Consider the following 17,254-nt stretch of genomic DNA (forward strand, 5'->3'; position numbering starts at 1 on the left):
AAAATAATCATGTAGATGTTGCTCAACATGAGCAAGGTGCCGCAACAGCTGGTGTTGCCACCAAGTCAAAAATATATCAAAGTTATCGCTTACAACTATCGTAAGAATCGATATGCGTGTTGTTGTTCAGTTATTAACAACTCACCACGAAAGACTTCAATGGCAAACAAGTTCTGCAGTTATTTACAATTTTCCGTTCATCGTCAAACACAGCGCGCTTCTTTATTTTATTTGGATGCGTTTTCTGTACGTTTTGTGATTAACATATACAAACAGACGCGCGCACACACACATACACATACATAAATACAACGCGATGAATTTGATTTGAAATAAATGCATGTAGTATGTGTGTGTGTATGTATTTGAGTGTAACTAATTGATGAATTTGTGCCAGTGTCGAATGCAATAAATATATATATATAATTACATATAAACAAATGTAAGACACACATACAAATATGTGAGATATCAACATAAAAAACATATCAACAAAATATACATATTTACAAACAAATTTAACATTCCGTGTGTGTGTGTGTGTGTGTGTGTAAGGAGCTGTGTATATACATGTGTGTGTATATGTATGTTTACCGCTCTTACAGCAGACAGCTTAAGAATGGTTGTCGTATATGTATTTGTGCATGTGTGTGTATACATGTTTTGAAAAGGCACGCATCTCTTCTTCTTCCCGTAAACAAGTCGTGCAGTTAGTTAAAATACACACACATACATACAAGTGTACAACATAAATACACATACACACTCGCATGTATGTAATGAGATATATGGAGCAGCAGCAGCAGCACCTAGCACATACATACACACACATAAATTTGTATTTCGTGCATGTGTGTCAAATCAGTCCCATAACCAATTACAAATAATGGTAACAAAACCTTTACACACATACATGCATACACTCATACATAGTTACATTCATGCGTATTTCTGTAATTTGTTACCACAATAAATTTACATATTTATGTATGTATGTGCGTGTGTGTGTGTGTGTGTGTGTGTGTGCGTGTCTGTGTTGAAAACAGGGGTGTCTGTGTGTGTTTCCCTGAGCATTTGATTGTGGCAAACGAAAGGATTTTATTTGTATGTATGGATGGGTGAATGTATGTACACTCATACATACATATTTATGTTTGTTGCGCAGATTTCTCATAATGCATTAGTCGCGGTGTTCTTTGAACAAAAGATTACACACACACATACACATATGAACACATATACACACACACATACGCATATGAACACATATACACACACACATACATATATATATATATATATATATATACGCAGGTCGCCTGTGTGTGTGTGTAAAAGGATTATTAAAATGTGTACACACATAGTGTGTGTGAGGAGCATGGCAAATACTGATTTGTATTTTAGATAGGAAATTAATTAAAAAGCAGGTCAATTAAAAGATAAGCAATTTGTTGGTAAATTGTAAATATTCATGGGTTATCCATAAATTTCCCTTTTTATGCAGCACAAAAACTCGTAAAATATACTCATATAAATACGTACAATGTGGCAACTCTCTCAATTTGTAGTGAAAATTTGAAATGTGATGGAAAACGTTAAAACCATTTGATAGAAAAGCATTAATAATTTTAAAAATGTATTTAAATCATCAATAAAATATTTGTGCAATAAATACTGTTTAATAGAGCTGCCACAATTTTTACAGAACAGCTGCGATCAATTCTTCTAAAAGATGCTGCTTCGGCAGGTGCATAAGTAAATACTGTGAAATATGTAATTTGTTTTCTTAATATTCCCCGTATTTTACATACCCAGTGAAGTGGAATAACAAAACGAAAGAAAATATAAACAAAAATACACATTTGTAAGCAAAAAGTCATTGAAATTAATATGTGTGTATTTTTTTGCAGTTGTCTTCAATTGTGTGTTGCGCGAAGTTAAACGAATGAAAAATCAAAAAATGTTTCCAACTAATCCTTAAAAAAAAACAAACCAAACGAAAATGATAAAAACTAATTTTGATCAACGCCCACGGATGCCTATGATAAAAGAACTTGCCATATAACTTGCAACATTAAGCGACGCCGCCGGATCCAGTCCCAGTCATTGAGGAATAAAGAGAGTCTATAAGAACTGTTATATTGCCATTTTAAATCGGTCGTCCATTATCCATTATCCGACTTGAACAATGTCAGTTCTAGAGAGAAAGCATTTTCTCTTCTGCACAATACTAATGACTTTTGTGCTGCTTTCGGCATCAGCAGGTCGCGTTGCTGCATCTGGCTTGCAAGGTGTGCCAACATGGATGTAAGTATACCACATTTATTTAATTTCGATTAATGCACCACATATCAGAGAGCTGAGAAAGCTGAGAGATCATCATCATGATCATCATCCCCTCTAAGAACCAATCAATTAAGCTATTTCTTCGCACACGAAAAGTGTTCGGATTTGTTATGTGATTGTTCGGATCGTGTTACCATATTTACCCACTTTATTGAAGTCGTTTATTTATTTATAATTTTCATATTTATCAGTTCTAATTTTAAAAAACCGGTGCTCTTATCTTTTGTTAATTTTCTTCCTCTTTCATAAAATTTTTTTTTTTGATTTAAATTTTTATTGAATTAAAATTAGTTAGAAACGTTGAATAAAATTATGGTTTTCTTCATCTTGACTTTTTTTTAAGAGTCTTCTGCCACTTGAATTGTTTTTCTAAATAATGGAGCAAAATGCTGACTTTTATTACAATTCTATATAACCCATTACGAACTTTATATATTATATATATATATAGCTAAAGTAGTTGAGCTGAGTGAGAGAAGAAAAGATGGATGAGTTCAAACCTTTAAAAATGATTTACACATTAGCAGGAGAAGAAAATAGTAAAGAAAATTGTTTCTTAGCTTACATTAATTTGCATTTATCTCAATGAAGTTTTAATAGATTTACTTGACACCTGCTTTGAAAACTATCTAAATCAGTTTGTAGTCCGGAAAAAGAGTCAGCAGGCGACAGGCAAAGTTTTACATTCTCGACACCTGAGAGTGACTTATTATAGACTTAGAATCATTTATAAATAACGTGAATAACAAGGGGCCAAGGTGACTTCCTTGTGGTACTCCAACGAATTAGGTTATTTTGAAATCACAGAAGATTAAGTTTGTTTGAGAAATGGCCCAATTTGTTATTTGCTTTACATTTACTCTTCATTTGCCTCTTAGACATCGTAATTGACAAACAATTCTTTACAATTCATTCTTAATTTATTTGTTTGCGTAACCATATATTTATTTTTTTTATCAGTTAACAGCGGCGACTGATGCTGATGCTGATGTTGCCTAGGTGAACATCGTTAAACATCTTTGAAAAGTTCGCATGCATTCCGCCAGATGGCGCTGTGTGATTAGCTTATTGGATTTGTGAAAGCTGCACCGATTTTGAACAGAAATGGCTCATTGATGTCAATCGATAGATCAATATTGCATTCAAATCCGGTAATCCATGTTTTTATTCTATGTAGAAAATAGGTTTCCTGATTTGTTCTCTAAATGAATACTATTCAAATTGAACGTATTTTTTATTAGTTGCCTGGAGATTTCAATTAAAGATTAATTTGTTTGCAGTATAAGAGAAAAGGCGAGAATATGTGTAAATAATACTCTTACTAAGGGTGCTACTCGTTTGTTAAACGCGTTAAAAATGGTATATAAAAATATACCTATTTGATCAGATCGGAGGAGGAGTGGCTTAAAGTCTCTTTCTATGCAAAGAGCGCTTATATTTATAGTTCTTATATAATTATCAGTGAAACATTTGTGAATTGAGTGTTATAGATTTCAAGGGTGTTCCATTTCCGGCCTGCCAAAGACGTATATTTTATTATTTGTTAGGGAGCATTATCATTTTGTCGTGGAGTTTGTAACGCTTGGTTAGAGACGATGTCTTCAAACCCATAAAGCTTATATATGTGTACATTCATGATCAGACGTGTCCATTTATTGTCCGATCTATTTGGTATATGTATCTATTATCTTGTTGAGACTTGACACATATATTATATAGCTGTCATCGGAATAATTAGTAAACAAACAAGTACAATTTATTCTAAGCGTACAAAATAGATAATACTGTTTGTAGAACACTCTGCTAAAAAATTAAGGAAGGGTATATAATCTTCGGTGTGAGGTGATTTCTTGCTTTATTTTTAATTCCGGATCGCTGACGTACTCGTCTCCGCATTGATAAGGTTTTGAGCAATACTTTGACTCAGACTTTGACTCACCAGGCTGGGATGATGAGAGTACATTGAGTATTTCTTCGTATAAGTAAAAATATAATCTGTACCGTTCTCGCTGTTTTCGAGTGCCATCTCAAATGAAAAACAAAAGTAAGAAAGAACCCCTCGTCCAACGCCATGAATTAGTTGAAAATCTGTATTTATGAGGAGCGGCTGTTCGAGCTGTATTCAAAGCGTATACTGAATAATACAATCGAAGATCTCTTTCTACACTACTATATATATATATATATATATATATATGTGTGCAACTAGAAACACATGTTGAGAACACTACGGAATTGAACTGATAACACTCGTAATAATTAGAAGACGCAACACATATAAGTATATATATTTATATATTAATATACCCCATCATCGTCACTCTCCAAGGACACTCGAGAAATTGTTGAGAATATTTCTGGAAATGCTTCAAACTGTTGTTGCGATCGTCCCTTTGGTGTTCTTCATCTGGTTTGTGGCACCTGCTCTATCCGTATCCAGTACATGGGGCAACATTTCGAATTCGGCCCAATTGTTGCACGCTGAGAACGTTGCTCAGGGCTCCTCGCCAGAGAAATATGTGGAAGATGAAATCAAATATCCAACAAATGTAAGCAGCTCCACGGCGACATCATCTGTAATATTTATTAATGCCAACAAATGTGGCAACTGTGCGTTTATTAAATATGCTTTTGCATCATCATCATCAACATCATCATCATCATCGAGTTATTAGGAAAGAAAGCATCTATATACATCTATATATGTATTCATTTTATACGTATCCAGTAAATATAGCCTGTCCACATGCTCGTCTGTCCGTCCGTCTGTCTGTCTGTCTGTCTGTCTGTCTGTCTGTCTGTCCGTCCATTCATTCATTTGTTTGTTTGTCTGTTTTTGACGATAATCGTTGAGGTTTTTATTTTTGTTTTCACGTTTAGCACATGCTGATTAACATTATTTATATATTGTATATTTCGTTCTGAATTCGTAGTACATTTATTTTAACTGTTTAACTGTTAAATTGCTGGGAAAATATGATTCCCCTCGGAATATACTCTTATAGAGAACTAGCTTCAAGTAACTCAATAGTAACTGAGCTCTGCGGAAAAGCTTTTATCGCAGTATGCTTCAACTGCTTAAAGAATCTAGAATCTTAAGACAATTAATTTCTTTTTGTAAAGATGTAAGAGCAAACTCTTAGCCAATCTTTTACGATTTTCACTTCTGCTGTGATAATATCCACTAAAGACTAAACTGCCTAAAAGCATTTCAGATAATTTTCTGGCCTAAACCGAGCTAGACATAATGAAATAAGTCGCCGAGTATATTTGAAATTTTGTTTAAGTGCCACCTTAACTGGAAGTTGATAGCATTTTTATTAGGCTTACCTATCTGCCTTTTGTCGGTTAGCTTCTCCTCTCTTCCCGAGGCAATAAAGCAACGCATCCACTTACCATTAAATATATATATATATATATACTCGTATATATCATATCGGTCCTTAGCTGTTCAATTAGGCAATGGTGTGTAACAACATTTCTACAATATCTGAGTGCATTTTAACAAGCTAGAGCATTGTTCACATCTATCATTCAGCATAAGCAAGAACATCCCCAACAAGATCAAAATATATATATATATAATTCAGTTTTCGCACACCTTACACTTTAGGGTATCGGTAATGGGCGCATCATTACGGGAATCCGAGCGTTCGACCAGGTGACAAACAACACGGGAGGCCATGCTACGATTTATTCTGGAGGGCCTGGTTTTAACTTTGTCCACATCAAGCTACAATCGCAGTATAATTACGGACTAATATTTCGTGTTGAAATTTATGGAAAATAAATAAATAAGGCCAAGTGTTGTTTCACTTGAAGTGTTGTGGTTTTTTGAGAGCAAAGCAATGCAAAGCGTATAATAAAGTTGTGCAATTAAACTGGCAGAAGTAATGTATATATATATATACATATATATATATCAATTCTTGATCAGTTTAAGGCCGAGCCAAAGAACAGAGACTTCCAATTTGGAATTTAACTTCTCGTTCGATCAAGTTGAATTCGTTTTATCGATAATTGACAAAAAAAAGCAATAAGGATTTAAAAGCTGTTGTCTGCTTGTTAAAAACAATCTATATAAGATATGGTGGTAATTGAGTTTGCCGATTTTTAAGCTGTTATGTGAAACACAAGAAACAAATGATTTTTATGCTTGGTTCAATAACGTTAAATATTTATTTCAAGGCACAATTTATGCACCCCATATTTCAATTTCAGACTTAATGCCGCTGCTGCGCTGTGAGGTGAATCTAACTGTGAGTGTCGTGGCGGTCACACCACCAGACTCGATTGTCGCTGTGGCGCCACGTCTCCGTTTCAGATTTCTGATATTGATATAGTGGATGGTCTTCGGTGTGCCCGCCTGCACCAGCGTATATGTTCTTGTCGTCGTCCCGAGCAGGGTTTTGCTGGTGATGATAGTCTCACGGGCGATCAGTTCACTCGTCGCCTGCTTGGCGCCATAGGTGTAATCTCCTTCGGCAGCGTTGCCCAATGCGTTTATGCCAAGAGCCATGCTGGCGCACACGGTCAGAATGAATATCGCACTTCTGGGGTTCATTGCTTGCTGCTCTGCTTACTTCGATGGGCTTCGATGAAAATATTGAACTGTTGACTTCGTTGGAGTGTCTCTCGCTATTTATACCATGATGCACTTTCCAAATCGAGAAATCGCTGCCCTACTTTGACAAATTTGATACCAACCTCGCCGAAAAGAAAAATAATTATAATAAAAAAACAAAAACAAAAACAATAAAGACAAATACACATGTCCCATAGATTGAATGTCGAAGCCACCCCCACCCTCCACCAAAAACTATATATGTGTGTTGAAACAGCTGTAACTGTTCTTTGATGATGTCTCAACAGCAACTTGAAAAACCCGTTTAATCGAACATTATGTTTTTCGAGGGAAAATGCAGCTTTTGTGTTGTGTTCCATTTTACCTTACCAATCACTCAACACATCGGTTACATAATCGAAGCAATTTGCGTCATACCAAACATAGCGGTTGTTTTCCAATATTGGTTAGCACTATCAAGCGACATTAGAAATCTCAGCTATCTCCGACGTATTTTTCAGACAGCATTTTAAAATCCCACCCTTAAAATAAGTATTCGGGTCCTTGGCCTTGGTTTACACTCTGCGAAAATCCAAGCCTGACTGGACCTGGTTTACCTTGCTTCTTCTTCTTACACAGTTATGATTTGTATTGAAATGAAAGTTCCGTTAGTTTTTTTTCCCACCATTTTTTTTTTTGCATATTTGTGTTATTTTTTTTTATCTAGTTTTGGGTGTGAAATGGGATTAAAGGCAGTCACTTTCTAGCCTTCGGAAAAGTAAGTAGGGCGTTATTTGGAATTTCTTTGAATGGGATAATAAAATATAAATATTTATTTAATATTTTATATGTAGAAATAGATAAGATAAGACTCTAGCCTGAGGTACTGGCTAAGATCGTTAATTACGTCTATCGGGCTGGGCTCGATAAAAATGCAACGGCTTCTGAAACTCTATTTGATTTAAGGTTACAAATATTGCAAAATCGTGTTCAATAAATGTTATCAGGTGGTGATCGATTGGTTTGGAAGAAATTGTGGTCAAAGCCAGTATTAATGAAGGCCAGATTAAATGTGGCAAAAGAACACATGTCCTGGACCCTGGATTGGCTAAAAGTGGTATTTTATGATACGAATCAATTTAATTTCGATGGTTCAAATGGTTTAAATTATTACTGGCACTATTTGCAGAAGTTTGAGAGCTTTTTCGTACTCGAAGCTGTGGCGGTGCTTTACTCATGATCCACACAATGAGATCGGAGGGTTATATACATTTGATGAACACAGTTTTTATGGAGCATCAAGCAGACTCAAATACATTATTCAGCAGAATAATGCTCCAATACATGAGTTGCGGTCCTGTCGTGGGTTGTTGCGTGATAAGGATTTTAAACTTTTCGAGCAAAAACTGTAAAAATCCCAGTCAAACCAAAAACCTGTCAAGTGTTAGTAGTTTAAATATGTTAAAACAGAAGAACATAAATTAGAATTAAACAAATATTTGTTTATTAATTATTTTTAGATAGATATTGCAATAATTATTTTAAGATAGACATATTTTCTTCATGGTCGGATTGAGCAACGTGAACTCGTAAAAAAAATATTTTAAAATAGTTTTTGAAAATGGGTGATTAATGTCAATTAATTTCTTGAATATTTCTGACTTTTTATAGATGGAATTCCATCGTTTAAAATGCTTAAATAGAGAAGTTGGCAGCTTGGAATTAGTTTAGTTCATTAAAATTTACCTTTTCCAAAAAAAAATTATATTTTTGTAGGGTATTTTTGATCATTTTGCATTTATAAAGATTGTCGGGATTGATCAGGAACGCCGAGATTGTTGATAATTTCGAGTTTGACTATAATTGATTGTTATTTCCGACACCTCCCAATCTAAGTTATTTTTTGGAAATAATCCGAAGGGTTCCATTTCTAGATTACATTACATTATTATACTTTTTTTTGCCATGTTTTCGCCCATCTCATCAATTGGCCAATAAATCATAGTATTTTCAGCAGTCAACTGTCAACCGTCAAAACTTAAATAATAAATTGATGTCTTCCTATTTTGTTGCAGCTGCTTGGGACTAAGATCGCCGTTTATTGAATTTGGAGCACATGAGGAGCAGCTGTCGAATACGAGTATACCACTGAACATCACCAAAGATGAACAGGCCTATATGCATCAGGAGGGGCTGCGCAAGCTGGGCACCTTCATCAAGCCGGTGGATTTGCGTGATTCGGAGACCGGGTACGTTAAGGCCGATCTCACCAAAAGACTGGAGACGCCCAGTGCCCAGGCACGGCGCATTCATCCCATTCAGGAGGAGATGGACCAGAAGCAAATAATACTCCTCGACGAGGATACCGATGAGAACGGTCTGCCAGCCAGTCTCACCGATGAGGATCGCAAATTTATCGTGCCCATGGCCCTGAAGAATGCATCGCCGGAACTCCGCTGGCCGGTCTCGAATAAATCGCCCGTCGCAGCGAGTCCTCCAAGTCCAACGCGATCTGCGTTCGCAACGGCAGCGAAACGGCGGAGTACAACAGCAGCTGTGTACACAAGCACAACGCCACCGCCCGATCCCACATCGAATATCGATGATCTTAAGAAGCACATCCTGTTCCTGCATAACATGACCAAGAGCGATAACAATTTCGAGTCGAAATTCGTGAAATTCCCCAGTCTGCAAAAGGAGAAGCAATCGGTGAAGCGTCCCCAAAGACCCGTGCTTCAATATGCGGCCCCAATTGCGCCGCCCACACGCAAAGTACCGCTGGGTGCACATACTCCGGGCCAAAGGCCATTCGGTGGCTACTATCACAACGAAGAGGAATCAATTGGTGACTCCATTTCCAAAGAGCGTGGCAAATTCGATGTGCATCTGCTAAGTGATGATCAGTCGACAACGACGACGACAACGACGACAACAACGACAACGACGACAGCGAAAAGTGTGCCGCTGACAACGATGCCGACTCTCCTCCCGGATATGGCGGCATCGGGCGCCAAGCGTACAACAAAACGTCCAGCTTGCCTGCGGAATCCCGATTCGCCGAAATGCGTTCGCCAGCGTCAGCGGGAGGAGCAGCAGCGACAACGAGAACGGGATGAATGGTTTCGTGGCCAGGCGGAATTTATGCGACCACGCTTCGAGCCCATCATCCAGACCATAAACAATACGAAACGGTTTGCCGTCTCCATTGAGATACCCGATTCGTTCAAAGTGCATTCGGCCGATGCACCCGATCTGCAGATCCTCTCGCGCGTCACCCGCTCCCAACACAAGCGTCGCAATATTGGCGGCGTACCCTCCGACCAGGAGAAGCTCTCGAATCCAAGCAATTACTTTGCCCATGACATTATTATGACGTCGGCGGGCGTAACCAATGGTCGCGAATTTATGCTAGCCAACATGCAACAGTTCGGCATGATGGTGCCAAATAGTAGTGAGCATGAGAACGAGACCACGCCCACACCCATCGCCTATTCAGAGACTATCGATCTAAATCCAGATAATTGTTACACCCTCGACGGGCTAACGTATGGACAGAAAAAGCTATGCGCCCTGCACACAAGTGTTATGCCCGCCATAAGTCGTGGGGCGCGTGCTGCCATCCAAGTAAGTCAATTGAGACTCAGCTATTTATAGCCCAAGTCTGGCTAGCATAGATGAGTGATCCGTCCAGCACTCGGTTTCTATCAAAAGCTCAGTTCCATTTTGTCATTACTCATTACTAGTTTTATTTTGATTGCTTTTCCTTGAAATACAACTGTTTTATGCTCAATCCATCCTTGTCGCTTGTATAAGTTGTTAGTCGCTTTCTTTCAGTTCAAGCATCCACAGTAATCAAGTCAGTTTCTTCATGGTTCTCTCTTGTTTAGAATTTATATATTATTATATTTCTTGTTGAGATTAGTCGAGTTTCTCAATTCTTTAATTACTTTTATAATCTTTATAAGCTCGATTGCATTAGTAAGAATAATAATATTGTATTTTATATTTGTAGGAATGCCAATTTCAATTTAAAAATCGTCGCTGGAATTGCAGCACACCAGATGATGTAACCGTTTTTGGTCCCATGACTGGCTTGGGTAAGTTTGTTAATATTAGCTAGAGTTAAGGTAGACTTAAGATTTACTAGCACCAAAAAATTTGTAAATATTATTTATATAGTCTGCAAATATCGTAATTGATTGCGCTATTAATGCCCATTATCGATTCTACTCCTATTCCGTTTTGTTTGTTCTCATAATATCTAAATTTAATGATTTTAATAATTAATTAATAATCGGTTTGTAAATTTGTAAATAGTATTTAAATAATTATTATCAAAATATTTAATTAATAACCCATTTTGTTTGTTTACATTTGTAAATTTTATATTTGTAGTTTGACTTATAACTAATTTAATGCAATGCCCATAATCGATTCTAATACTATTCCATTTTGGATCTATTTTAGGGTCACCAGAAATGGCTTTCATACATGCGCTGGCGGCCGCAACTGTTACCAGTTTTATTGCCCGCGCGTGTCGAGACGGCCAGCTGACGTCATGCGGCTGCTCGCGGGGCTCTCGACCCAAGCAGTTGCACGACGATTGGACCTGGGGAGGCTGCGGTGACAATCTCGAGTATGCATACAAGTAAGTGCAGAAGTGCAGCCAACCTGCTTAAGCTAGTCTAACAATTTGTACTTCATTTATGTTTGTTTTGTTGTAGATTTGCAACAGATTTCATTGATGTGCGCGAAAAGGAGACGCGTCGCGGAACTCGAGGTGCCGGCCATCCCGAGCGTCGTCAAGCACAACAGCAGCAGCAACAGATTCAGCAACAAAAACGTAAGCAGTTGGAAGCTATTGATAGTACGAAGGAGGCTAGGGAGTCGGATATGGCGACTCCTGGAAATAGTAAACAGTCGAAATTTGATCATGAGGCAGATAATAAAGCAACGGTATCCGTTTTGTATGAACTCCCCCCCAAAGCCAACAACAATAAAAACAAAGAGCAACCGCATCCTGATAAAACATCAACAACAATACGTCCATCGGCGACGTTAGTCTCATCTTTGGCACCGCCCAGGCAAGAGGACTCCAGCGGAGGTGCCGATGGAAACGAGCCACGCATCAATCCAGACGATTTATTGGAGCTGCAGGAGCGCATTACAAAGGAGATTCTCAATTCAAAATTGAAAGAAGCTGAAATGCTTGAATTACAGGTGAGATTGATGCTAATAATAATTGTGAATTACACGAATGATACGAACATATGCTTTCCATGACAGGAGAAAATCAATCGGGAAATTTTAAACTCCAAGCTTTTCAATGGAGAGAATAGCGGAAAGCGTCGCAAACGCAAGCGCAAGAATCAACGGGCCGTCAGCGGAGAGGCACCTGTACTAACGAATACTAATTTAAAGGCTCGCAGTCTTATGAATTTGCACAACAATGAAGCCGGCCGAAGGGTAAGAAAATAAACAAATTCGAATTGGAAAATCAATTTGTAAACTAAATTCAATTATACAAATATTTAAAAAATGTGCGAAGACAATTAAATATGTGCATAAGCATACTCAATTTCATGATAAATCCTTATCGATACCATTCGACAAATTCGTTGTTAATTAAAACTTTGTTTCTCCTTTAAAAAAAAATAGGCCGTCATTAAAAAAACACGCATTACTTGCAAGTGCCATGGAGTCTCGGGTTCTTGCAGTTTGATCACGTGTTGGCAGCAATTATCCTCAATCAGAGAGATTGGTAAGTCCATAATGATGATATCCTGTGACCCTACAAGAAATTATAATTCAAACGATTTTCATTTTCATAGGTGACTACTTGCGCGAAAAGTATGAAGAGGCTACTGAAGTTAAACTTAATAAACGCGGTCGTCTACAGGTGAAAAACAGCCAGTTTAAGGTTCCCACGGCGCACGATTTAATTTATTTAGATGAGAGCCCCGACTGGTGCCGCACCAATCGTCTCTTGCAGTGGTCAGGTAGATTTCATTTCATGAGATTCGTTTTCTGAACATTTTCCTTTGCTAATTGCTTTTGGGTATTTTTGTTTTTTTGTTTTTAAGGTACGCACGGGCGCGTCTGTAACAAATCGTCGTCGGGGCTCGATGGCTGCGGTATCCTTTGCTGTGGCCGGGGCTACAACACCAAAAATATAATCGTTCGTGAGCGCTGCAGTTGCAAATTCCACTGGTGCTGCCAGGTTAAATGCGATGTATGTACAAAAGTACTCGAGGAGCACACTTGTAAATAGGTTATACTATAGGCAGCACACAGAACAAAATGTCCATTTGATCACGATTCACATAACACACATAAATTAAAAGCATATTTATATATATATATATCGATTTAGAATATTATTTATTAAATTTAATTAAGTTACGTATGGCTGTTGCCAAATGGATTTATTCTGAACCACCCACTCATTTACAATCACGGCTATTCCATAAGGTTTAAACTTTAAAGTGTGTCTATATATATATGGATGGTACCCATATAGACCAAAATATAAGTATGTAGTATAAAATTAGTGCAGTAAACAATTTAAAAATTCTTATGACAAATTATAAAATTGGAGAATTCATAGAAGTGATTTTTATTTTGGAAAAAAAAAGAAATGCTTTACATTGAGTTCCGAATTAAATTGTTGCTTTTTACTTTTATGTCGTATATGTATATGTACATATGTATATTGATTAGCATTGGGAATTGTATCAATTGATCTTTATATGAAATTGTATATATGCACTACAAAACATATATTGAATTGTCCGAATTGTGGGCAGTGTTCATCTGTGTGATCTTTTTGGATATTTGAAAACCATGCGTAAGTACAGAGTAACGTAAACATATATATTTTTTCATTATATAGATACAATGTTGGGCTCATACTTGTATTCAGAACAATGATGTGCTTTTCAAGTTTTAAAGTTGCTCCAAACTGGCATCAGGGGTCGGAAGGAATCGCTGGCAGCGGATCGCTGGAAATACGCATTGTTCGCGGCTTAATTTGCGCATACCTCACACTCTCCCTCTCGGCGACAGATTTACGAAACTCACAGCTCTCATATATGTCATATTCTGGCTGTTTGGGTGCATCTGTTTGCGGTATCTTATCGAATGTCAAATAAGCCGGTATAATCTCATAGAAGTTTGGATTGATATAGCTGTCAGTGCTGTCCAAGCTCGTCGTTGAGTTGCTTCGCGAAATCTTTGAGTTAAAGCTGTAATTACAACAATTTTGCAATAGTTGTTAGTCAGATGTAGATACCTATATATGTATATATATATATATATATATATATCAACTAACCCTTGCTTTTTTTGTGAGATAAACTCTTCGCTTTGCCGTAAATACTTTGCGGTGTTTGTGCGTGGCAAGACAACAACTTCACCGGAACTAAATTTGGGTTTAACGATGCGCTTGCTGCCCTTCAACCAGATTGGTTTCCGCCTCAGAACCAAAAACATTAACAATATGCCCAAGATTAAAAAAATAACGACGCCAAAAACCATCAAAGATATGCCCTATAAAAAAATCATATTAATCATTATGCATATATCAAGTGTGTGGGAACAGGCAAGTATTATGTGGTACTGTATTATACTGGTACTTGCACCACATAATATGTTTATAATTAAATGTATTTACTTTGGCACGCATGCTTTTCGAATAGTTGGCATCGTGGATTGTCTCCAGATTTCCGCTAATATGAACCGACTTGCAACTGAAAGGTGAAACAGTGCTCTGCTGATCATCGATCAAACAGAAAGTGTAGGCCACATTTGGCATTAGGTTTTTGACAATGGTCTTGTGTGGCATCGTGAAATAACAACCAACGCCATATTCATCCTGTGACACGTAATATTCCTTTGTAGTGCTCGGGAACCAAATGAGACCAAAAGTACTGGAACTATCACTCGGTTCGACAGTTACTTTTACCATTAGGGGCCCATAATATTGGGGAATGAAATATAGTTGGGGCCATTGAATGTTCTGTTTCTTGCCATTTAATATATTTGATATAGGCAAAAAGCACTCCAGTGAGACTATTTCGCTGTCCTGAATTGTGGTGGCAACTGTTGTTGCTGTTGTTGTTTTTGTTGTTGCTGTTGTTGTTTTTGTTGTTGTTTTTGTTGTTTTTGTTGTTGTTGTTGTTGTTGTTGAAGTTGAAGTTGAAGACTTTGTTGTGGACAACGATGTTGTTGAGTCGAATTCATTCCCTGTGTACTTCGTCGTTGTTGTTTCTGTTGGTATACTCGTAAATATTGGAGGTGGAGTTGGTGGCACCGGGATTTCGGATTGACAGAGTCGCTCGTCAAATACCATCCAAGTGCGGCACTCGTCAGGCGATACACAGAATATGTCCAGTTTTGTTTTCTGATATTTGAAGATCTCGCTCATTTCTGTTTGCAGCTCACAGTCGCAGTGCCAGTCATTGTCGTTGGCAACGATTGTTAAATAGCTCGAAATATCCGAAAATCCAGTGCCAAATATCATCGATGATATCGTTTTCAGCTTATTATTTGATATGTCCAAATGGCTCAAATATTTCATACCTACATAAAGCAGAACTTTAATAAGTATTTATTTGATTTATTTAATGGCAGTCGACACAAAAAAAAAAAAAAATACAAAACGTAAAAAATGAATTGAATTCAATTAAATATCAAATTTAATATTTAAATTACAAAACAAGAAGATGAATTATACGATTTGTGGATATTTAAATACAAAAGCAGAGAAAAACCTGAATCAGACAACAACAAATTGTTAGTATAAATTAGTGAAGATGCCTTGCTAAAATGTTATTCACGAGAATTGAGTTCTTAATTAATTGCAATAGAGGACTCTGAATTGATTGCACGATAAAATTAATTGCAATCATTGCAGAGTACTCAAAAGCGTTAATTAGTATTGCAGCGATTATTCTCAGTAAGAAACTCTACACAAATATTAAATGTTGTGATAATAATTTGAAAATTTGCTATTTTTATAAATTACCTTGAAAAACATAGTTGGGTAAACAGTAGATATTTGAATGAGCCAACTTCAGTGTTTCAACCATGGTCAATTTAATGAATGTGGACCAAGTCAACTGGTCCCGAAAATCGTTGTAACTCAAATCGACGTAAACAACTGCGCCTAGAATCGGACCCAGTTCAGTCACATTGCGGACACAATCGATGCTCATTTGCATAGTCAGGGTTTTAAGTTGAAATTTCACATAGTCGAGAAACTCCGGGTACACAGTCAGCTGGGGTACACTATGCTGCTTAATATAGAGATTTTCCAATTGTTTGGAGATATTTTGAAACATTTTTTTGCCGAAATTCTCAATATTTAAACTGTACAGTTGTATAGATTTGAATTTTCCGTCACCAAATGCACCGTCCTCGATTTCGACAACATTTGAGAGGCTCAAATAAAGTGATTCGATTTTATCTATATATGTGGATAAGAATCCAACTGGTATAATACCATTCTGGAACTCATAGTTGATTAGTTGTAGATCTTTAATGATGGCACACGGATAGCTCTAGTTCAATAAGGAAATTATATATTAAGTTTCACTACTAATATTATTATATTATATTATACTTACAATCGATGCATCGGCCAAGGCAATATCATTTGCGATTTCGTCCTGTTTTCCATTGAGACAGGTAAAAGAACACACGAACTTAAAGCATTTTTGGTCAGTTGCTTCGGCATTTTTATGTGCAATATCCAAACTGAACTCAAATAAATACAGAATTCCATAAGTAATACTATCTGATAACAGGTACCAAAAGGAGGTTTTTATCTAATCTATTCTAATTCAAATCTAATTTTAATGCATTTTTGGGACGGGATTGCGCATTGGAAGTGTTGGAAGAGTTTCCTGGTAGCCTTCCCTCCATTTTTGGTAACTGTAGCTCTTAAATTATGGGATATTTAGGCTTTTATCTGGATAACTTGTAATATAACTTTCAAATTTGATGACTAGCTTTCAAATTGTGTGATTGTTTTGTCGATTTACACCAGTAGATGACGATTATGGGCGTATGTCCATCCAAATAAATTTGGTGGCTATAGTCTTAAAATTGTGGGAAATATATGATTTTATCGATTTGATCGATTCCCTAGTCTCCAAGTGGACGCATCACCCCCAAGTTTCAAGTCTCTGTCTTTAATGGGGTCAAAGAAAGTTGCGTTCATACAGACGGATAGACGGCGACAGCTTGACGGCCATTGAACAAAACCAGTATATTATGATATGTATCAAGGTATAAAAATATCGTTAGATTAAGCATCCATTAGGAAAATCACAATGGCAGACT

The 17,254-nt window shown here is 37.0% G+C and overlaps 4 protein-coding genes across 4 annotated transcripts; 2 read left to right on the forward strand and 2 right to left on the reverse strand.

The window, feature by feature from the left end:
* The first annotated feature begins 188 nt into the window (after positions 1–188).
* LOC6560518 (protein Wnt-5) lies at positions 189–13,514 on the forward strand. The gene is made up of 10 exons (XM_032734579.2): positions 189–246; positions 1,911–2,307; positions 8,986–10,534; positions 10,923–11,007; positions 11,378–11,558; positions 11,635–12,130; positions 12,197–12,376; positions 12,569–12,671; positions 12,742–12,909; positions 12,994–13,514. Exons 2-10 carry the CDS (start codon positions 2,189–2,191, stop codon positions 13,179–13,181), a joined length of 3,069 nt encoding a protein of 1,022 aa, XP_032590470.1. The 5' UTR covers positions 189–246; positions 1,911–2,188; the 3' UTR covers positions 13,182–13,514.
* On the forward strand, positions 4,548–6,167 carry LOC6560516 (probable salivary secreted peptide). Its single transcript, XM_001987059.2, has 2 exons — positions 4,548–4,895; positions 5,960–6,167. Exons 1-2 carry the CDS (start codon positions 4,710–4,712, stop codon positions 6,134–6,136), a joined length of 363 nt encoding a protein of 120 aa, XP_001987095.1. The 5' UTR covers positions 4,548–4,709; the 3' UTR covers positions 6,137–6,167.
* Positions 6,542–6,905, reverse strand: LOC6560517. The gene has a single exon (XM_001987060.2). It carries the CDS (start codon positions 6,863–6,865, stop codon positions 6,542–6,544), a length of 324 nt encoding a protein of 107 aa, XP_001987096.2. The 5' UTR covers positions 6,866–6,905.
* Positions 13,515–13,818: 304 nt separating the features above from the next.
* On the reverse strand, positions 13,819–14,876 carry LOC122322372. The gene is made up of 3 exons (XM_043214269.1): positions 14,583–14,876; positions 14,244–14,458; positions 13,819–14,154 (listed from the first exon to the last, which is right to left on the reverse strand). The coding sequence occupies exons 1-3, from the start codon at positions 14,874–14,876 to the stop codon at positions 13,878–13,880; spliced, it is 786 nt and encodes a 261-aa protein (XP_043070204.1). The 3' UTR covers positions 13,819–13,877.
* Between the last annotated feature and the right edge of the window lie 2,378 nt (positions 14,877–17,254).

The sequence above is a fragment of the Drosophila grimshawi genome, unplaced genomic scaffold (genome assembly GCF_018153295.1).
Source record: "Drosophila grimshawi isolate 15287-2541.00 unplaced genomic scaffold, ASM1815329v1 contig_1369, whole genome shotgun sequence".
Taxonomy (NCBI): Eukaryota; Metazoa; Arthropoda; class Insecta; order Diptera; family Drosophilidae; genus Drosophila; species Drosophila grimshawi.